We start from the raw sequence: 25,711 nt of genomic DNA on the forward strand, positions 1-25,711 counted from the left end.
AGTAAAGATGGATCTAGTTGATCAATGTTTAAGTAAAGATGGATGAAGTTGATCAATGTTTGAGTAAAGATGGATCTAGTTGATCAATGTTTGAGTAAAGATGGATCTAGTTGATCAATGTTTGAGTAAAGATGGATGTAGTTGATAAATAATTGAGTAAAGATGGATGTAGTTGATATATAATTGAGTAAAGATGGATGAAGTTGATCAATATTAGAGTAAAGATGGATGTAGTTGATCAATATTAGAGTAAAGATGGATGTATTTGATCAATATTAGAGTAAAGATGGATGTAGTTGATCAATGTTTAAGTAAAGATGGATGAAGTTGATCAATGTTTGAGTAAAGATGGATCTAGTTGATCAATGTTTGAGTAAAGATGGATCTAGTTGATCAATATTTGAGTAAAGATGGATGTAGTTGATAAATAATTGAGTAAAGATGGATGTAGTTGATATATAATTGAGTAAAGATGGATGAAGTTGATCAATATTAGAGTAAAGATGGATGTAGTTGATCAATATTAGAGTAAAGATGGATGTAGTTGATCAATATTAGAGTAAAGATGGATGTAGTTGATCAATATTAGAGTAAAGATGGATGTAGTTGATCAATGTTTGAGTAAAGATGGATGTAATTGATCAATATTAGAGTAAAGATGGATGTAGTTGATCAATATTAGAGTAAAGATGGATGTAGTTGATCAATATTAGAGTAAAGATGGATGTAGTTGATCAATGTTTGAGTAAAGATGGATGTAGTTGATCAATATTAGAGTAAAGATGGATGTAGTTGATCAATATTAGAGTAAAGATGGATGTAGTTGATCAATATTAGAGTAAAGATGGATGTAGTTGATCAATATTAGAGTAAAGATGGATGTAGTTGATCAATATTAGAGTAAAGATGGATGTAGTTGATCAATATTAGAGTAAAGATGGATGTAGTTGATCAATGTTTAAGTAAAGATGGATGTAGTTGATCAATATTAGAGTAAAGATGGATGTAGCTGATCAATATTAGAGTAAAGATGGATGTAGTTGATCAATATTAGAGTAAAGATGGATATAGTTGATCAATGTTTGAGTAAAGATGGATGTAGTTGATCAATATGTCCTTGCCAAGACTAAGTTAGTCCCCACAGAAAGAATCCAGAGAGAGTTGGAGGATGACATCATGGAGAAGCGGCACATCATGTGACACGTAGGCGCTGACAAAGGACTGAAACACCACATGCTTATCCTCTCACTTTTACTTTCTTCCCTAAACCCCGCCCCCTGGCGCCGCCCCCTCTCAGGCTGGACTTGTTGGAGAGGAAAAAGTCTGCAAGAGATTAGCAATAAAAAGATGGCACACACTCAAAGTCTGTCTGCGGCCGCAACACACGCACACACACACACACACGCACGCACACACACACACACACACACACACACACACACACACACACAACCGGATATGATGGGATGCCAAGGAACCGGATGGGAGAGCAAATGTTGACTAGTACTTCCTGAGTACCAAGTACTACAAACTAGGCAGTCCTGACACATATCATCCATTTCAGGCTGTCAAACAAGTGAATGATATCAAATCAATACATAAAAGTCAAATATTTGATACACATTCATAGGTGAACCACAGTAAAAACAACAACCAAAAGCAAATAAACAAGTACACAACTACTAAACAACAGAAACAACAACCAAGAACAAGTACACAACTACTAAACAACAGAAACAACCAAGACCAAGTAAACAAGTACACAACTACTAAACAACAGAAACAACAACCAAGACCAAGTAAACAAGTACACAACTACTAAACAACAGAAAGAACAACCAAGACCAAGTAAACAAGTACACAATTACTAAACAACAGAAACAACAACCAAGACCAAGTAAACAAGTACACAATTACTAAACAACAGAAACAACAACCAAGACCAAGTAAACAAGTACACAACTACTAAACAACAGAAACAACAACCAAGACCAAGTAAACAAGTACACAATTACTAAACAACAGAAACAACAACCAAGACCAAGTAAACAAGTACACAACTACTAAACAACAGAAACAACAACCAAGACCAAGTAAACAAGTACACAACTACTAAACAACAGAAACAACAACCAAGTACACAATTACTAAACAACAGAAACAACAACCAAGACCAAGTAAACAAGTACACAACTACTAAATAACAGAAACAACCAAGACCAAGTAAACAAGTACACAACTACTAAACAACAGAAACAGAAACAACAACCAAGACCAAGTACACAATTACTAAACAACAGAAACAACAACCAAGACCAAGTAAACAAGTACACAACTACTAAACAACAGAAACAACAACCAAAACCAAGTAAACAAGTACACAACTACTAAACAGAAACATCAACCAAAAGCAATTAAACAAGTACACAACTACTAAACAAAAGAAACAACAACCAAGACTAAGTAAACAAGTACACAACTACTAAACAACAGAAAGAACAACCAAGTGCAAGTAAACAAGTACACAACTACTAAAAAAAAGAAACAACAACCAAGACCAAGTAAACACGTACACAACTACCAAACAACAGAAACAACAAGCAAGACCAAGTAAACAAGTACACAACTACTAAACAACAGAAACAACCTAGACCAAGTACACAACTACTAAACAACAGAAACAACCAAGACCAAGTAAACAAGTACACAACTACTAAACAACAGAAACAACCAAGACCAAGTAAACAAGTACACAACTACTAAACAGAAACATCAACCAAAAGCAATTAAACAAGTACACAACTACTAAACAAAAGAAACCACAACCAAGACCAAGTAAACAAGTACACAACTACTAAACAACAGAAAGAACAACCAAGTGCAAGTAAACAAGTACACAACTACTAACTACACAGCACAGACATAGTAAACATATATTTACTGTCAAGTTAAAGTAGCAATGATAGTCACACACACACTAGGTGTGGCAAAATTATTCTCTGTATTTGACCCATCACCCTTGATCACCCCCTGGGAGGTGAGGGGAGCAGTGAGCAGCAGCGGTGGCCGCGCCCAGGAATCATTTTTGGTGATTTAACCCCCAATTCCAAGCCTTGATGCTGAGTGCCAAGCAGGGAGGTAATGGCTCCCATTTATATAGTCTTTGGTATGACTCGGCCGGGGTTTGAACTCACAACCTACCCACCTCAGGGCGGACACTCTAACCACTAGGCCACTGAGCAGGTCACAAAGAAACATTATTACAGGCATTTTTAGACATATTGCATGTTTGGTTTTGGAGTTATGTTTGAATACATTTGTATTGCTTTTTTCCGCATGATCTCAGGATTCTAAGAACTTTACTGTCATATTGAGTAAAAAAAAACTAGTTTTTGTGTTTGCAAGCCTTAAAAAAGCATACGTTTCTTGTAAAACTCACAAAGATACATTATTGCAGGCATTATTAGCTAATAACTCTTATGTTTCATATCAACCACATTATTCTCGTTTTGTCAAATGTTCCCCTAATGTACAATATGAATGCACCTCTAACATATATATATATATATATATATATATATATATATATATATATATATATATATATATATATATATATATATATATATATATATATATATATATATATATATATCCATGTATAATATGTAATGCACCTTTAATATAGTCATATATATGAATGTATAAATATATAAGTGTACTGTTTACATATATGTATATATAGGCATATATATGTATATACGTATACATGTGTGTGTATGTATATATAGGTGTGTATGGGTATATGTATGTGTATATGTGTGTGTATGTATACATATGTATGTATATATGTATATGTACGTATACTATATAGGTGTGTATTTACATATGTGAATGTATGTATGTATATGTGTATATATGTATGTATATATACGCATATATACTGTATGTATGTATATACATTTATATATGTATAAAAGTGTATATGTGTGTGTATGTATATATGTGTGTATGTGTATATATGTGTTTGTATGTATGTATATTTACATGTATATATGCGCATGTAAGTGTATATGTGTATGTATATATAAGTGTGTATGGGTAAATGTGTGTGTATGTATACACATGTATGTATATGTATACTATATAGGTGTGTATGTTTATATGTATGTATGTATGTATATGTGTATATATGTATGTATATATACGCATATATATGTATATACATTTATATATGTATAAATGTGTAAAAGTGTGTGTGTATGTATACATATGTATGTATATGTGTGTATGTATGTATGTATATGTGGATATATGTATGTCTGTGTGTGTGCAGAAAACATCGCACAGGGCGATGTGATGCGTCTAGTGCAGTAGCCTTGGAGTAGTAGTACCTGTAGTTAGTGCATGCTGCATGCAGCTTTTGCTTGCTATGCTGCATGCTGCTTCTGCCTGATACTCATTGCTTTCAGCTAGTGCCGCCGGCTAGCCCTCTGTCTCAGAGGGCGAAAAGAGGAGCCGAGTGCATAAGCCTCCTCAGCCGGTACATAGCCTCTCCATTGTCAAGACTCGTACATGCCTCCTCGTGGCCACACACGGTAACTGGAACCTCGCGGTTCCAGGCTAAGTTGTACGGGATCTCGGAGCAGCAGGGGGCCCCAGAGACGGGGCATGCAGGCCCACCGGTGTGTGGACATGCCCTGGTGCCCAGTCAACCCCTGTCCCAGCTATGGGTAAATAACCCCAGCTATGGGCGAATAGTGAAAACCGCCTCAACGGTGGACCAGGCGGAAGATGGCGGCAGCGGAATGCACCACAACGGCTGGGAAGGCGGATGAAGGCTGCAGCAAAGACGGGTCCCCAGTCGTCTTGGTTTCCATGCCACTGGACCCTGGCCCGCTCAATGCCAAGGACTGTGTGGTGGCTGACCGTGCACCAGTCTCCCCACATTAAAAGATTCCACGCACAGGCGTCCTCCATATAGGGAATCCACCCTAACATCCCGGAAGACGACCCTACGGAGGACAGTCATACTCGTTTCGAGTGACCGCCGATGATGATGATGATGATATGTATGTATATAAACGCATATATATGTATATACATTTATATATGTATAAATGTGTATATGTGTGTGTATAAGTGCGAATGTGTATACAGTATATGTATATATGTGTTTGTATGTATGTATGTATATCTATCTCTATATATAGTATATATCGCTAATTGTAGTGTGTAGTCTGACGTTAATGCTTGTCAGTCATCACTGTCACATGTACACACACGTAGACACACACACACACACGCAGCACGTGCACGTACACAAAGAGAGTGCACAAGAAGCAACTAACAATTTGCATTGTTATTGTGATCAAATATACATTCAGTAATAGTTAAGATAATAACTCAACTTTGATCATGTCTAGTGTGTGTGTGTGTGTGTGTGTGTGTGTGTGTGTGTGTGTGTGTGTGTGTGTGTGTGTTGTTTTTCAACCTTTCTTGAGACATGAAGAAGGAAAAGTGGAGGAGGTGTGAAAAAGTGAGGACATAAATGATGGTCCCAATATGGAAAACTATTGCATGTCACTTGTGGTGACGTCTATCTAAATGTGGTGACATCTACCTAAATGTGGTGACATCTATCTAAATGTGGTGACTAAGGCTGAAATGACGCGTCGACGTAGTCGACGTCATCGGTTATGTAAATACGTCGACGCCGTTTTTGTGCGTCGACGCGTCGCATAATTACGTCACACTACCGTCATGGCGGAGCGCAAAGCAGACTGTGCGAGCGAGGGGAAAAACGCACGCCAAAAGTCGTCAAAAGTGTGGGAGTATTTCAATAAACAGCCTAATAATGTTGTTGTATTCACACTGTGTCGAGCGGAAATGGCCTATCATAGCAGCACAACGGCTATGAACGAACATTTGAAAAGAAAACCATCAACCAGTCAATCGTCCGCGTTAGCATACGTTGTCATCATTACACAAAAACATGAATGTGTCATTTGTATCTGCTAGGGGTGTAACGGTATGTGTTTTGTATTGAACCGTTTCGGTACGGGGCTTTCGGTTCGGTACGGGGGTGTACCGAACGAGTTTCTAAGCTAAAGCTAACTTTAGCTGCTAAAGTCTTAACAAGCTGCTTTGCTCCTCTGCCTCTGTCTCAGCACGCAGCATTGTCCCACCCACACAACCATCTGATTGGTACACACGCAGCATTGTCCCACCCACACAACCATCTGATTGGTACACACGCAGCATTGTCCCACCCACACAACCATCTGATTGGTACACACGAAGCATTATCAGCCAATCAGCAGTGCGTATTCATAGCGCATGTAGTCAGCGCTTCAGCGTGGAGCAGATAGGTGTTTAGCAGGTGAGCATCAGGCAGCGGACTCTCCCCAAATGGTAATAAACACCTCCCAGTCAACTACTAGTAACATCACTATGAGCCCGTTGACCTTCTAGAAACTTAAACTGCAGCTCAGCTCACTCGCAGTCCTGGCCTGAGGTGAAGGCTAATTAGCTCTCAGTTCCAGCCACATCGACCCCTTCTGAGCGCCTATTTTCAGCTGCTGGGAATATTGTAAACAAGAAAAGAAGCAAAGCATGTAGACATGCTAACCTTTCTTCATTACAACTGTTAGTCACTCACTGGAATGAGTAGAATTGGTTATTGTGTACTGTGTTGGACTGGATGTTTATTTTGCACATTTTAAAAGCAATACTTAATGTTTACAGTGCTCCAGAATATTTAGATTGGCACTTTTTTGTATTGGATGTTTATCTTTATTTTTGCACATTTTAGCAAATAAGCAATACTTTCACTTTTGTTGAAATGTTTACACTGTTGTTACAGAATATTTCGTTTTGCACTTTTTTGTATTGGATGTTTATCTTTATTTTTGCACATTTTAAAGCAAAATAAGCAATACTTTTACTTTTGAAATGCTTATACTATTGCAGAATATTAAGATTTGCACTGGATGTTTACTTTTATATTTGCACATTAAAAAGCAAATAAGCTACTTTTAATTTTGTTAAATGTTAAAAGTTTTAAATGTTTACATTGTTACAGAATATTTTGTCATGTTGTTGTCAATGTTGACTGAGTGGCCATACTTTTTTTTTTTGTAAATAAAAGCCATGCCTTTTGAAGAAACTGGCCTACTTTTATTTTTTCATCTTCATTTTAAATAAAATAAAATAAAAAATAATCGGTAAAAGGAAAAATAATCTATAGATGAATCGAAAAAATAATCTATAGATTAACCGATTAATCGAAAAAATAATCTATAGATTAATCGATAGAAAAATAATCGCTGCAGCCTTAGTGGTGACATCTATCTAAATGTGGTGACATCTATCTAAATGTGGTGACATCTATCTAAATGTGGTGACATCTATATAAATGTGGTGACATCTACCCAAATGTGGTGACATCTATCTAAATGTGGTGACATCTATCTAAATGTGGTGACATCTGTCTAAATGTGGTGACATCTATCTAAATGTGGTGACATCTATCTAAATGTGGGGACATCTATCTAAATGTGGTGACATCTATCTAAATGTGGGGACATCTACCTAAATGTGGTGACATCTATCTAAATGTGGTGACATCTATCTAAATGTGGTGACGTCTATCTAAATGTGGTGAAGTCTATCTAAATGTGGTGACATCTACCTAAATGTGGTGACATCTATCTAAATGTGGTGACATCTACCTAAATGTGGTGACATCTACCTAAATGTGGTGACATCTACCTAAATGTGGTGACATCTATCTAAATGTGGTGACATCTATCTAAATGTGGTGACATCTACCTAAATGTGGTGACATCTATCTAAATGTGGTGACATCTATCTAAATGTGGTGACATCTATCTAAATGTGGTGACATCTATCTAAATGTGGTGACTTCCATCTAAATGTGGTGACTTCCATCTAAATGTGGTGACGTCTATCTAAATGTGGTGACATCTATCTAAATGTGGTGACATCTACCTAAATGTGGTGACATCTATCTAAATGTGGTGACATCTACCTAAATGTGGTGACGTCTATCTAAATGTGGTGACGTCTATCTAAATGTGGTGACGTCTATCTAAATGTGGTGACGTCTACCTAAATGTGGTGACATCTATCTAAATGTGGTGACGTCTACCTAAATGTGGTGACATCTACCTAAATGTGGTGACATCTACCTAAATGTGGTGACATCTATCTAAATGTGGTGACATCTATCTAAATGTGGTGACATCCATCTAAATGTGGTGACATCTACCTAAATGTGGTGACATCTACCTAAATGTGGTGACATCTATCTAAGTGTGGTGACATCTATCTAAATGTGGTGACATCCATCTAAATGTGGTGACATCTACCTAAATGTGGTGACATCTACCTAAATGTGGTGACATCTATCTAAATGTGGTGACATCTATCTAAATGTGGTGACGTCTATCTAAATGTGGTGACATCTATCTAAATGTGGTGACATCTACCTAAATGTGGTGACATCTATCTAAATGTGGTGACGTCTACCTAAATGTGGTGACGTCTATCTAAATGTGGTGGCGTCTATCTAAATGTGGTGACATCTACCTAAATGTGGTGACGTCTACCTAAATGTGGTGACGTCTACCTAAATGTGGTGACGTCTATCTAAATGTGGTGGCGTCTATCTAAATGTGGTGACATCTACCTAAATGTGGTGACGTCTATCTAAATGTGGTGACATCTATCTAAATGTGGTGACATCTATCTAAATGTGGTGACATCTATCTAAATGTGGTGACATCTATCTAAATGTGGTGACATCTACCTAAATGTGGTGACGTCTATCTAAATGTGGTGACATCTATCTAAATGTGGTGACGTCTACCTAAATGTGGTGACATCTACCTAAATGTGGTGACATATATCTAAATGTGGTGACATATGTCTAAATGTGGTGACATCTACCTAAATGTGGTGACATCTACCTAAATGTGGTGACATCTATCTAAATGTGGTGACATCTACCTAAATGTGGTGACATCTATCTAAATGTGGTGACATCTACCTAAATGTGGTGACATCTATCTAAATGTGGTGACATCTACCTAAATGTGGTGACATCTACCTAAATGTGGTGACATCTATCTAAATGTGGTGACATCTATCTAAATGTGGTGACATCTACCTAAATGTGGTGACATCTATCTAAATGTGGTGACATCTACCTAAATGTGGTGACATCTACCTAAATGTGGTGACATCTACCTAAATGTGGTGACGTCTACCTAAATGTGGTGACGTCTATCTAAATCTGGTGACGTCTACCTAAATGTGGTGACATCTATCTAAATGAGGTGACATCTGTCTAAATGTGGTGACGTCTATCTAAATGTGGTGACTTCTATCTAAATGTGGTGACGTCTACCTAAATGTGGTGACATCTATCTAAATGTGGTGACGTCTATCTAAATGTGGTGACGTCTACCTAAATGTGGTGACGTCTACCTAAATGTGGTGACGTCTATCTAAATGTGGTGACATCTATCTAAATGTGGTGACATCTACCTAAATGTGGTGACATCTACCTAAATGTGGTGACATCTATCTAAATGTGGTGACATCTACCTAAATGTAGTGACATCTACCTAAATGTAGTGACGTCTATCTAAATGTGGTGACATCTATCTAAATGTGGTGACATCTACCTAAATGTGGTGACGTCTACCTAAATGTGGTGACGTCTACCTAAATGTGGTGACGTCTATCTAAATGTGGTGACATCTATCTAAATGTGGTGACATCTATCTAAATGTGGTGACATCTATCTAAATGTGGTGACATCTATCTAAATGAGGTAAACATCTACCTAAATGTGGTGACATCTATCTAAATGTGGTGACATCTATCTAAATGTGGTGACATCTACCTAAATGTGGTGACCTAAATGTGGTGATATCTATGTAAATGTGGTGACATCTACCTAAATGTGGTGACATCTACCTAAATGTGGTGACATCTATCTAAATGTGGTGACGTCTATCTAAATGTGGTGACATCTACCTAAATGTGGTGACATCTATCTAAATGTGGTGACGTCTACCTAAATGTGGTGACATCTACCTAAATGTGGTGACATCTATCTAAATGAGGTGACGTCTATCTAAATGTGGTGACGTCTATCTAAATGTGGTGACATCTATCTAAATGTGGTGACATCTACCTAAATGTAGTGACATCTACCTAAATGTAGTGACGTCTATCTAAATGTGGTGACATCTATCTAAATGTGGTGACATCTATCTAAATGTGGTGACATCTATCTAAATGTGGTGACATCTATCTAAATGAGGTAAACATCTACCTAAATGTGGTGACATCTATCTAAATGTGGTGACATCTATCTAAATGTGGTGACATCTATCTAAATGTGGTGACATCTATCTAAATGTGGTGACATCTATCTAAATGAGGTAAACATCTACCTAAATGTGGTGACATCTATCTAAATGTGGTGACATCTATCTAAATGTGGTGACATCTACCTAAATGTGGTGACCTAAATGTGGTGACATCTATGCAAATGTGGTGACATCTACCTAAATGTGGTGACATCTACCTAAATGTGGTGACATCTATCTAAATGTGGTGACGTCTATCTAAATGTGGTGACATCTACCTAAATGTGGTGACATCTGTCTAAATGTGGTGACGTCTATCTAAATGTGGGGACATCTATCTAAATGTGGTGACGTCTATCTAAATGTGGTGACATCTACCTAAATGTGGTGACATCTATCTAAATGTGGTGACGTCTATCTAAATGTGGTGACGTCTACCTAAATGTGGTGACATCTATCTAAATGTGGTGACATCTATCTAAATGTGGTGACATCTACCTAAATGTGGTGACATCTATCTAAATGTGGTGACATCTACCTAAATGTGGTGACATCTATCTAAATGTGGTGACATCTACCTAAATGTGGTGACATCTATCTAAATGTGGGGACATCTACCTAAATGTGGTGACATCTATCTAAATGTGGTGACATCTATCTAAATGTGGTGACATCTATCTAAATGTGGTGACGTCTACCTAAATGTGGTGACATCTACCTAAATGTGGTGACATCTATCTAAATGTGGTGACGTCTACCTAAATGTGGTGACATCTACCTAAATGTGGTGACATCTATCTAAATGAGGTGACGTCTATCTAAATGTGGTGACGTCTATATAAATGTGGTGACATCTATCTAAATGTGGTGACATCTACCTAAATGTAGTGACGTCTATCTAAATGTGGTGACATCTATCTAAATGTGGTGACATCTATCTAAATGTGGTGACGTCTATCTAAATGTGGTGACGTCTATCTAAATGTGGTGACGTCTACCTAAATGTGGTGACGTCTATCTAAATGTGGTGACGTCTATCTAAATGAGGTGACGTCTATCTAAATGTGGTGACGTCTATCTAAATGTGGTGACGTCTACCTAAATGTGGTGACGTCTAAATGTGGTGACGTCTATCTAAATGTGGTGACGTCTATCTAAATGTGGTGACGTCTATCTAAATGTGGTGACATCTATCTAAATGTGGTGACTTCTATCTAAATGTGGTGACATCTATCTAAATGTGGTGACATCTATCTAAATGTGGTGACATCTATCTAAATGAGGTGACATCTATCTAAATGTGGTGACATCTATCTAAATGTGGTGACATCTACCTAAATGTGGTGACATCTACCTAAATGTGGTGACATCTACCTAAATGTGGTGACATCTATCTAAATGTGGTGACATCTACCTAAATGTGGTGACATCTATCTACATGTGGTGACATCTATCTAAATGTGGTGACGTCTACCTAAATGTGGTGACGTCTACCTAAATGTGGTGACGTCTAAATGTGGTGACGTCTATCTAAATGTGGTGACGTCTATCTAAATGTGGTGACATCTACCTAAATGTGGTGACATCTATCTAAATGTGGTGACGTCTATCTAAATGTGGTGATATCTATCTAAATGTGGTGACGTCTATCAACATGAGGGTGGTCCCAAAAAGGAGGGATTTTTCTAATTGACTGTGTGTCGCTTTTAAAAGTGCTCCCCCTCTGGTCAACATATGAAATAACAAGTGTGTGAAAGAAATTGAAACGCGCCCCCTTTGGCCAAAATTAATTACAAAAATAAAATAATTATGTATATAGAGACATAATGTAGTAACTTGAAGTAAATAATGAAGATTAAAAACCAATTACGAACAAAAAATGCAACTAAAAGCTTACCTTTTTTCTATTTGCATAGTATGTATATATTCTTAATGTTGTAAATACACATCTTTATAAAGGCTGGTCCTAAAGAGGTAAGCAGGTCTCCAGAAGGTAAGAAATAGAAGAATGTGTGTGTTCAGCTGTTGATTGAACACCAAAATGGCCGACAGAGTGTGAGGTGGTTTAGGCCAGCAGAAGTAAACGTGCTCCGCCGGGCCGTTTCTACGGCAACGGCCTTGTTTTTGTTGACAGTGAGACTGAGCGGCAACGCACCGAAACGCGGGTCGAGTCGTGGGTCCAGCCAGGAAGTGGATTTGTTCTTGTGGTTGATGTAGTAGACCTCACCCTCGGACGTAATGGCTTGTTCCCAGCTTTCAGGGAGAGGACCTGAGGAGGACAGGACAGGCTGTGACTCTCTCATGCTTGCTATGATAGGCGCTGATCTACACTTACAGCTTTCAGGGAGAGGACAGGACAGGCTGTGACTCTCTCATGCTTGCTATGATAGGCGCTGATCTACACTTGGCATCTACGAGTCCAGCTTATGTTGACTCACGTACGATTATCGCTGTCCGCTTCCACTTGTTTCTTGGGTAATGGCCGATACGATACTGATCTGATACGATATCAGCAGGAATCATACATAGGTGTATCATTTCATCATGTGTGATGTTAGAAATTAGTCAAACAGAACAATGGTGGTTATTAAAAAACACTAACTTATTTATTATTATTATTATATTAAGCAGTAAGTGGAAAGACGCGGACACGTTTGTTACTGGATACTTTGTAATACTACCTCAGGGACTTTGTATGTGTAAGTAATATGTAACTATAATTATTTGATACTTGTTCATTGACTATTGTCAGCTTTTGTTGTTCAATGATTATTACCTGCGCTAACTTGTGTGCTATTGTGTGCTTAGCTGTTGTGTAGCTGCTAGTAGCCTATGTAGCCTCGCATGCTTACCTTTTGTAAATGGCTTTAGTCAAATGGAAGAAATTCAGGAAGTTAAGCAGTAAGTGGAAAGATGCGGACACGTTTGTTACTGGCTACGTACTAATACTGCCTTGTGTAAGTAATATTTAACTATAATTATTTAACACTTGTTTATATTGACAAATGTAATCTTTTATTGTTCAATGATTATTACCTACGCTAGCTTGTGTGCTATTGTGTGCTTAGCTGTTGTGTAGCTGCCAGTAGCCTATATAGCCTCGCATGTTTACCTTTTGTAAATGGCTTTAGTCAAATGGAAGAAATTCATGAAGTTAAGCAGTAAGTGGAAAGATGCGGACACGTTTGTTACTGGCTACGTACTAATACTGCCTTGTGTAAGTAATATGTAACTATAATTATTTAATACTTGTTGATATTGACTAATGTCATCTTTTGTTGTTCAATGATTATTACCTACGCTAGCTTGTGTGCTATTGTGTGCTTAGCTGTTGTGTAGCTGATAGTAGCCTATATAGCCTCGCATGTTTACCTTTTGTAAATGGCTTTAGTCAAATGGAAGAAATTCATGAAGTTAAGCAGTAAGTGGAAAGATGCGGACACGTTTGTTACTGGATACGTACTAATACTGCCTTGTGTAAGTAATATGTAACTATAATTATTTAATACTTGTCTATATTGACTAATGTCACCTTGTATTGTTCAATGATTATTACCTACGCTAGCTTGTGTGCTATTGTGTGCTTAGCTGTTGTGTAGCTGCTAGTAGCCTATATAGCCTCGCATGTTTACCTTTTGTAAATGGCTTTAGTCAAATGGAAGAAATTCATGAAGTTAAGCAGTAAGTGGAAAGATGCGGACACGTTTGTTACTGGCTACGTACTAATACTGCCTTGAGTAAGTAATATGTAACTATAATTATTTAACACTTGTTCATATTGACTAATGTCACCTTTTGTTGTTCAATGATTATTACCTACGCTAGTTTGTGTGCTGTTGTGTGCTTAGCTGTTGTGTAGCTGCCAGTAGCCCATATAGCCTCGCATGTTTACCTTTTGTAAATGGCTGTGATCAAATGGAAGGGATTTGTGCGTTTTGTTAGTTGATGGAGTCGAATCTACCACTTTTGGTAAATGCTTTTATTTTGAAGCTGACTTGTCACTGAGCAGGAAGTGAGCGTGTGCATGTTTTAAAGTAGCAGTAGAGTGTAAAAACAAGTTGACTGCATGTGCTTAGTTGTGTCCATTAAAGCATATTTATTTACAATCCACAAAGTATGTGAAAATGCCGCCTAACCATCACAAAATGCCACAAGTTCAGTCGGCCACTTTGAATATTCCTGACCATGTTATTAGATCAGTCACACTGGAAATATGCAAACATTAGACAGACGTGCTGTCTATCATTCACAATCTCTACATAAGCCATGAACACATTTATATATATATACATAAAATAGGTAAAAAGTCCGCTAACAATGTAGTCTCTATTTCACCCACAAAACCCTCTAAATCAGTGGTCCCCAACCTTTTTGTAGCTGGGGACCGGTCAACGCTTGAAAATTTGTCCCACGGACCGGGGGGGTTGCGGGGGGCATGGGTTTTTTTTTTTGTTTGTTTTTTTTTTTTTTCCCATAAAGAAATACAATCATGGATGCTTTCGCACTGTATCCCTGCAGACTGTATTGATCTATATTGACATACACATACACAATATGTATATATCGTGTTTTTTATGTTGATTTAATAAAAAATAAAATAAAAATATTATTTATTTATTTTATTTTTTTCATAAAGAAATACAATCATGGATGCTTTCGCACTTTATCCCTGCAGACTGTATTGATCTATATTGACATACACATACACAATATGTATATATCGTGTTTTTTATGTTGATTTAATAAAAAATAAAATAAAAATATTATTTATTTATTTTATTTTTTTCATAAAGAAATACAATCATGGATGCTTTCGCACTTTATCCCTGCAGACTGTATTGATCTATATTGACATACACATACACAATATGTATATATCGTGTTTTTTATGTTGATTTAATAAAAAAATAAAAAAAATGTTTTTCATAAAGAAATACAATCATGGATGCTTTCGCACTGTATCCCTGCAAACTGTATTGATCTATAGTGACATACACATACACAATATGTATATATCGTGTTTTTTATGTTGATTTAATTAAAAAAAATCTTTTTTTTTTATTTTTTTATTTTTTTATTTCTTGCGCGGCCCGGTACCAATCGGTCCGCGGACCGGTACCGGTCCGCGGACCGGTGGTTGGGGACCACTGCTCTAAATAACAATCCAAAACCCGCCAACGATACTCCATGTACATATCCTGACCTGAATATTCACCAAATATTAGCAATGTTGCTATTATAAGCGCTAACTATTTTTTCAGCGGTGGATTGTATTATTCTAGACCAGGGGTGTCCAAAGTGCGGCCCGGGGGCCATTTGCAGCCCGCAGCTAATTGTTTACCGGCCCGCCACACATTCTGGAAATACTATTGTAAAAATAAAAAAGAACATGAAAAAAAGTGGAATGAGGTGAAATCTAACGAGAAAAAGTTGCAATGTTGACACAAAAGCTGCCACGCAGGCTGTTTTTTTTTCTTTTGTCTTTTTTCATTTTTCTTTTTTTGCCATTGCTCAAAAAAAAAAAAATAATGACAAAAAATCCATGTTATAATTAATTATTTTCAGGGCTCCAATGACTTCAAATATTTCACTTTAAAATGTTTTATGTGGTAAATATATTGCATATATTGTGTAGTAGCCATATAAAAACATCAAAGTTTTCTTTGACAAAAGCGCATAAAACAAACAAAATAATAGTTCCAGCATAAAATGGACAGATATATCTGAAGTTCATCTCGTAACTTAAGTGTTGAAAGTCAAAGAAAAACCTAATAAAAATGTATCACTTTATGAGTGGGGCACCTTTTGGATCCCAAATATATTTAGTAGGGATGTCCGATAATATCGGCCTGCCGATATTATCGGCCGATAAATGCGTTAAAATGTAATATCGGAAATGATCGGTATCGGTTTTTTTATTATCTGTATCATTTTTTGTTTGTTTTTTTTTTTTTATTAAATCAACATAAAAAACACAAGATACACTTACAATTAGTGCACCAACCCAAAAAACCTCCCTCCCCCCATTTCTTTCTGTTATCAATATTCTGGTTCCTACATTATATATCAATATATATCAATACAGTCTGCAAGGGATACAGTCCATAAGCACACATGATTGTGCGTGCTGCTGCTCCACTAATAGTACTAACCTTTAACACTTCATTTGACTCATTTTCATTAATTACTAGTTTCTATGTAACTGTTTTTATATTGTTTTACTTTCTTTTTTATTCAAGAACCTTTTTTTTAATTTAGTTATTTTATTTTATTATTTCTTTTAAAAAGTACCTTATCTTCACCATACCTGGTTGTCCAAATTAGGCATAATAATGTGTTAATTCCACGACTGTATATATCGGTTGATATCGGTATCGGTTGATATCGGTATCGGTAATTAAAGAGTTGGACAATATCGGAATATCGGATATCTGCAAAAAGCCATTATCGGACATCCCTAATATTTAGTGATTTTTTATTTATCTTTTCACTGTGATTACTCAAAAATATGAAAGAATTAAAATCAATGGTGTCCTGCATTATTGATCTTTTAGGGCTCTAATGACTAAATACTGCATATTTCAGTTTTACTATAAAAAAAACTAAGTTGTTTTTGACAGAAAAGCCATAAAACATTGTTTTTAATTTGTATTACTTTATATCAACTTGAAGTTGATGTAGAGCAGGGGTCACCAACCTTTTTGAAACCAAGAGCTACTTCTTGGGTAGTGATTAATGCGAAGGGCTACCAGTTTGATACACACTTAAATAAATTGCCAGAAATAGCCAATTTGCTCAATTTACCTTTAACTCTATGTTATTATTAAGAATTAATGATATTTACACTTAATTGAACGGTTTAAAAGAAAAGAAAACACGAAAAAAATGACAATTAATTTTGAAACATAGTTTATCTTCAATTTCGACTCTTTAAAATTCAAAATTCCACCGAAAAAAAGAAGATAAAAACTAGCTAATTCAAATCTTTTTGAAAACATTTAAAAAAGAATTTATAGAACATCATTAGTAATTTTTCCTGATTAAGATTAATTTTAGAATTTTGATGACATGTTTTAAATAGGTTAAAATCCAATCTACACTTTGTTAGAATATATAACAAATTGGACCAAGCTATATTTCTAACAAAGACAAATTATTATTTCTTCTAGATTTTCCAGAACAACATTTTTAAAAGAAATTCAAAAGACTTTGAAATAAGATTTAAATTTGATTCTACAGATTTTCTAGATTTGCCAGAATAATTTTTTTGAATTTTAATCATAATAAGTTAGAAGAAATATTTCACAAATATTCTTCGTCGAAAAAACAGAAGCTTAAATGAATAATTAAATTAGAATGTATTTATTATTCTTTACAATAAAAACAATACATTTACCTGAACATTGATTTAAATTGTCAGGAAAAAAGAGGAAGGAATTTAAAAGGTATATGTGTTTAAAAATCCTAAAATCATTTTTAAGGTTGTATTTTTTCTCTAAAATTGTCTTTCTGAAAGTTATAAGAAGCAAAGTAAAAGTCTTTAAAATATTTCCTTGGATTTTCAAATTCTATTTGAGTTTTGTCTCTCTTAGAATTAAAAATGTCGGGCAAAGCGAGACCAGCTTGCTAGTAAATAAATACAATTTTAAAAATAGAGGCAGCTCACTGGTAAGTGCTGCTATTTGAGCTATTTTTAGAACAGGCCAGCGGGCTACTCATCTGGTCCTTACGGGCTACCTGGTGCCCGCGGGCACCGCGTTGGTGACCCCTGATATAGAGATTTACTGTAAGCGTTAAATAATTTGAAAAAAATAATAATCTGACTTATTTTTAACATTTTAATGACTGAGACCCTTTATAGTCCCCGGGACCCCTAAAGGTAAAATAAATAAAAAATGCATATATTTTGTTATGGTTTGAAAATGAAAAATATCAAAATGGCCCCCACATGCTTTCATTTTTCCGTGTGCGGCCCTCAGTGGAAAAAGTTTGGACACCCCTGTTCTAGATCCTAGATCATGCCTCTCATGTGGATATTAGCAGGACTTAGACAAGAATCTACAAGTTGATCATCTGTGACACTCAGTTTAAACCCGGGAAGGAGACAAACACAACCATCCAAGACAGTGTCTGCAGGGAGACTTCTCCTTCTTAACCCTTTTTTGAGGATGACGATGCATTGTTGATGTAAAGGGGAAGATATAAACATCCCATCAGTCTGTATCCCAGCGAGAGCAGACATGGTACAGTAAGTGATTGTTTTATTATGTTTAGCACTTAGCAATACTGCTACCGTATTTTTCGGGCTATAACTCGCAGTTTTTTTCCTAGTTTGGCCGGGGGTGCGACTTATACTCAGGAGCGACTTATGTGCGGAATGATGAACACATTAGCGTAAAATATCAAATAATATTATTGATCTCATTCACGTAAGAGACTAGACCAGTGGTCGGCAACCTTTACCACTCAAAGAGCCATTTTGGAAAGTTTCACAAATTAAAGAAAACAATGGGAGCCACAAAAAAATTTTGAAAATTTAAAATGAAAAACACCACATACAAAGCTTAAATTGGGGTCGTTAAGTATACTGGGAAAACCGGGAGGGTCGGCAAGTATGCAGCTGAGCCGCATCAGAGTGGTCAAAGAGCCGCATGCGGCTCCGGAGCCGCGGGTTGCCGACCCCTGGACTAGACGTATAAGATTTCATGGGATTTAGCGATTAGGAGTGACAGATTGTTTGGCTTTTATCAAATACATTTCCCCCAAAAATGCGACTTATACTCCAGTGCGACTTATATATGTTTTTTTCCTTCTTTATTATGCATTTTCGGCAGGTGCGACTTATACTCTGAAAAATACTGTACACGATGCTTAGTGTTTGACTTCTAAAACTTGTAGGTCATCCATCCTATGTTCAGGCTCAAAAATAGAAGTTTCTGGGTCATCATTTGTCCCAAAGTAATCCCACAAAGTCAGCTTTATTAGCATTGTTGTTGATGGGGAAGGGATCTGTGCTTGTCTCTCAAAATGGCTGGGGAATCTCCGTGAGATTGATACTGTTTTGATCATATCTATTTATTTGCAATCTTCTGGTGTCATAAATGAGATAAATATGATAATATCTTCAATATAGATGCATCTTGTACTTTTAAGTGGGTGCCACAACGTATATCCGCAAAAGTGGCAAACACGTTGGCCAATCAGAATTGTTGAGCGTGGCGTTTGTTGGTCTTCAAACAGGAAAACAGAGGTCTCACTCTGTGCACCTTCATTTAGCGGTATAATTAGCTGAACGCAGGGAGCCCTCTTTTCACTCATTCACAATCTTTGTGGTTAGCTTGACACACACATGAAGTACGGACCGAGAGGACTGCAAAGTAGGAAAAATGAAACAGGACTACAAAGCGTTGTGGTAATATTACAGCTTCAGTTTCAAAGGGCAATATGAGCCCATCAAGCAACAAGCCGCAATGCCGTGATCACGTGATGGCAACAAACAAAAAGTCCAACCTAGTTGTGGGGGAAAAAACTCACTTTAGGAGGTTCAATATTATCATTGCTTACATAAATAAGAGTATTTTATTTTTTGTTTGTTTATTATTTCAAAATAAAAGTTATTTACCTTCCAATTACAGCACAAAGGTGAACAATTCTACAGTAATGAGAAATACAAGTTTACATCCTTTTAAATGGTTACTTGCATTATCATTATTATATATTATGATTATATTATAAACACAGTATAGTTTTTAAAGAGTACTTCTTCAGAATAAGAGCATGATGTAAACATCTGAATGAGAAAAGTAAATGATTGCATATTGTTGTAATGTGTGGCACCTTGAGACAAGATTATGTTGACTGACAGTCTAAATGTCTTCCTTTTCTCCTTATTTTCACACTTTCATGCATTTTTAGCTATAAAATATAAAAATCGCAGACCCAATTGCAATTTTGGAGAGAAAAATCGCAGATTGAGTGTTTATAATGTAATATAATCATAATAAATTATATTAATAATGTTTATAATGTAATATAATTATAATATATGATAATGTTTATAATGTAATATAATCATAATATATGACATTATTCATGTTTATAATGTAATATAATCATAATATATTATATTAATCATGTTTATAATGTAATATAATCCTAATATATGACATTATTAATGTTTATAATGTAATATAATCATAATAAATGATCATGTTTATAATGTAATATAATCATAATAAATGATATTAATAATGTTTATAATGTAATATAATTATAATATATGATAATGTTTATAATGTAATATAATCATAATATATGATAATATTTATACTGTAATATAATCATAATATATGACATTTTAATGTTTATAATGTAATATAATCATAATATATGATATGAATAATGTTTATATTGTAATATAATCATAATATATGATAACAATATTCATAATGTAATTTAATCATAATATATTATATTAATAATGTTTATAATGTAATATAATCATAATATATGATATTAATAATGTTTATATGTAATTTAATCATAATATATGATATTAATAATGTTTATAATGTAATATAATCATAATATATGATATTAATAATGTTTATAATTTAATATAATAATAATATATGATATTAATAATGTTTATAATGTAATATAATAATAATATATGATAACAATGTTTAATGTAATATAATCAAAATATATGATAATAATGTTTATAATGTAATATCCTAATGTATGACATTATTAATGTTTATAATGTTAAATAATCATAATATATGATATTAATCATGTGTATAATGTAATATAATCATAATATATGATAACAATGTTTAATGTAACATAATCAAAATATATGATAATAATGTTTATAATGTAATATAATCCTAATATATGACATTATTCATGTTTATAATGTAATATAATCATAATATATTATATTAATCATGTTTATAATGTAATATAATCCTAATATATGACATTATTAATGTTTATAATGTAATATAATCATAATAAATTATATTAATAATGTTTATAATGTAATATAATCATAATAAATTATATTAATAATGTTTATAATGTAATATAATTATAATATATGATAATGTTTATAATGTAATATAATCATAATATATGATAATATTTATACTGCAATATTATCATAATATATGACATTTTAATGTTTATAATGTAATATAATCATAATATATGATATGAATAATGTTTATATTGTAACATAATCATAATGTATGATAACAATATTCATAATGTAATTTAATCATAATATATTATATTAATAATGTTTATAATGTAATATAATCATAATATATTATATTAATGTTTATATGTAATTTAATCATAATATATGATATTAATGATGTTTATAATGTAATATAATCATAATATATGATATTAGTAATGTTTATAATTTAATATAATAATAATATATGATATTAATAATGTTTATAATGTAATATAATAATAATATATGATAACAATGTTTAATGTAATATAATCAAAATATATGATAATAATGTTTATAATGTAATATTATCCTAATGTATGACATTATTAATGTTTATAATGTTAAATAATCATAATATATGATATTAATAATGTGTATAATGTAATATAATCATACTATATGATAACAATGTTTAATGTAATATAATCAAAATATATGATAATGTTTATAATGTAATATAATCCTAATATATGACATTATTCATGTTTATAATGTAATATAATCATAATATATTATATTAATCATGTTTATAATGTAATATAATCCTAATATATGACATTATTAATGTTTATAATGTAATATAATCATAATAAATGATATTAATAATGTTTATAATGTAATATAATCATAATAAATGATATTAATAATGTTTATAATGTAATATAATTATAATATATGATAATGTTTATAATGTAATATAATCATAATATATGATAATATTTATACTGTAATATAATCATAATATATGACATTTTAATGTTTACAATGTAATATAATCATAATATATGATATGAATAATGTTTATATTGTAATATAATCATAATATATGATAACAATATTCATCATGTAATTTAATCATAATATATTATATTAATAATGTTTATAATGTAATATAATCATAATATATGATATTAATAATGTTTATATGTAATTTAATCATAATATATGATATTAATGTTTATAGTGTAATATAATCATAATATATGATATTAATAATGTTTATAATTTAATATAATAATAATATATGATATTAATAATGTTTATAATGTAATATAATAATAATATATGATAACAATGTTTAATGTAATATAATCAAAATATATGATATGTTTATAATGTAATATTATCCTAATGTATGACATTATTAATGTTTATAATGTTAAATAATCATAATATATTATATTAATAATGTGTATAATGTAATATAATCATACTATATGATAACAATGTTTAATGTAATATAATCAAAATATATGATAATAATGTTTATAATGTAATATAATCCTAATATATGACATTATTCATGTTTATAATGTAATATAATCATAATATATTATATTAATCATGTGTAAAATGTAATATAATCATACTATATGATAACAATGTTTAATGTAATATAATCAAAATATATGATAATGTTTATAATGTAATATAATCCTAATATATGACATTATTCATGTTTATAATGTAATATAATCATAATATATTATATTAATCATGTGTATAATGTAATATAATCATACTATATGATAACAATGTTTAATGTAATATAATCAAAATATATGATAAAAATGTTTATAATGTAATATAATCCTAATATATGACATTATTAATGTTTATAATGTAATATAATCATAATAAATTATATTAATAATGTTTATAATGTAATATAATCATAATAAATGATATTATTAATGTTTATAATTTAATATAATTATAATATATGATAATGTTTATAATGTAATAAAATCATAATATATGATAATATTTATACTGTAATATAATCATAATATATGACATTTTAATGTTTATAATGTAATATAATCATAATATATGATATGAATAATGTTTATATTGTAATATAATCATAATATATGATAACACTATTCATAATGTAATTTAATCATAATATATTATATTAATAATGTTTATAATGTAATATAATCATAATATATGATATTAATAATGTTTATATGTAATTTAATCATAATATATTATATTAATGTTTATAATGTAATATAATCATAATATATGATATTAATCATGTTTATAATGTAATATAATAACAATATATGATATTAATAATGTTTATAATGTAATATAATCATAATATATGATAACGTTTAATTTAATATAATCAAAATATATATTATAATAATGTTTATAATGTAATATTATCCTAATATATGACATTATTAATGTTTATAATGTAATATAATCATAATATATGATATTAATCATGTGTATAATGTAATATAATCATACTATATGATAACAATGTTTAATGCAATATAATCAAAATATATGATAATAATGTTTATAATGTAATATAATCCTAATATATGACATTATTAATGTTTATAATGTAATATAATCATAATAGATGATATTAATAATGTGTATAATGTAATATAATCATACTATATGATAACAATGTTTAATGTAATATAATCAAAATATATGATAATAATGTTTATAATGTAATATAATCCTAATATATGACATTATTCATGTTTATAATGTAATATAATCATAATAGATGATATTAATAATGTGTATAATGTGATATAATCATATTATATGATATTAATAATGTTTATAATGTAATATAATATATGATATTAATAATGTTTATAATGTAATATAATGCAGCTGAGATAGGCTCCAGCACCCCCCGCGACCCCAAAAGGGACAAGCAGTAGGAAATGGATGGATGGATGGATAATCATAATATGTATGATATTAATCATGTTTATAATGTAATGTAGTCATATGATATTAATAATGCAAGTTACCATTTAAAATGATGTAATTAGTATTTTTGTATTACTGTACAATTGTTGATCTTTGTGCAGTAATTGGAAGGTAAATAACTTTATCCTGAATAAATAAATCAACATTCAAATAAAATGTACTTATTTATGTCAGCAAAGCTTTAACTTAAATAAATATTGAACATCGAGGTCGTACATTGTCTTTTTGTTTATTTCCATCACGCATTCTTGCTGCTTTATCCGTGTTGATGGGCTCATATTGCCCATCTGAAATATTACACAACGGGACATTTTGCTTTGTAATCACCACTTGTCTCTTATTTTGGTGACTTGTAGAGAGGTTCTCCTTCTGTACTTCCTGTCCGTGTAAAGATGCCCCCCCCCCCCCCCACTCACCACCCACCCAGACGAAGATTGAGTGAAAAGAGGGCTCACTGCGTTCAGTTAATCCTACTGTTAAATGAAGGTGCACAGAGTGAGACCTCTTGTCTTCCTGTTTGAAGACAAACAAACGCCAGGATGAAGGTGTCTGTCACTCAAATGGCGGTGAGGGCGGAGGAAAAAGAAACAACCTTTTACGATTATTCATCGCTCCAATTAAAACCTTCAAGTCCATTACCCTAAATTCCGGACTATAAGCCGCTACTTTTTTCCTACGCTTTGAGCTCTGCGGCTAATTTATGGCTTATTCTTCGCTGACGACCATAATGCAAATAGTTGTCATTAAACACAAGCGGAGACACTGAAGAGGTGCGTTATTGTTTGGGACATGGCGCCATCTTTTTGGGTGAATGTGAATTCCCGCTGTTTAAAGATTTAAACCGGAAGTAGCCGTCCATAGCGAATCTACTCGTATGGATTCTTCATTCATCAAGTTTTACAATATAACTAAAACCATTCTTACTTACTAATGTGATGTCTGTAGGAGTGTTTTCATGCACATTTGTACCTGCTATCGTATTGTAATGTAATTGTTAGCTAACATGCTAACAGGTTTACAAGTGTCCGTGTTAGTATTATTAACTTACATTCTTTTTGTATTGTTTTCACAAATTCCTCAGTAAATTCACCAAAATGTCACTGTGGAAATATTGAGTCTGTTTAGCTGATTGGAGCGCTAGCTTGCGCAGCATCTGCTTACTATTCTTGATGTTATATTTTAGTTTGGTATTGGAGTCGCCCATAGCGTTTCTACACGTATGGATTCTTCATTCATCACTCCAAGCGGCGTTTGTAAGTTTTACAATACAACTAAAACAATTCGTACTTACTAAAGTGTC

At 32.8% G+C, this 25,711-nt stretch overlaps 1 protein-coding gene across 1 annotated transcript in view; it reads right to left on the bottom strand.

Moving 5' to 3' along the window:
* Window positions 1–25,711, bottom strand: part of yap1 (Yes1 associated transcriptional regulator) — a 108,102-nt gene that overhangs the window by 41,985 nt on the left and 40,406 nt on the right. The window contains exon 4 of the mRNA XM_062060992.1: window positions 12,562–12,675. Coding sequence (XP_061916976.1) covers window positions 12,562–12,675 — 114 coding nt within the window. The remainder of the gene's footprint in view (window positions 1–12,561; window positions 12,676–25,711) is intronic.

Source organism: Entelurus aequoreus, linkage group LG10 (assembly GCF_033978785.1).
Source record: "Entelurus aequoreus isolate RoL-2023_Sb linkage group LG10, RoL_Eaeq_v1.1, whole genome shotgun sequence".
NCBI classification, from domain to species: Eukaryota; Metazoa; Chordata; class Actinopteri; order Syngnathiformes; family Syngnathidae; genus Entelurus; species Entelurus aequoreus.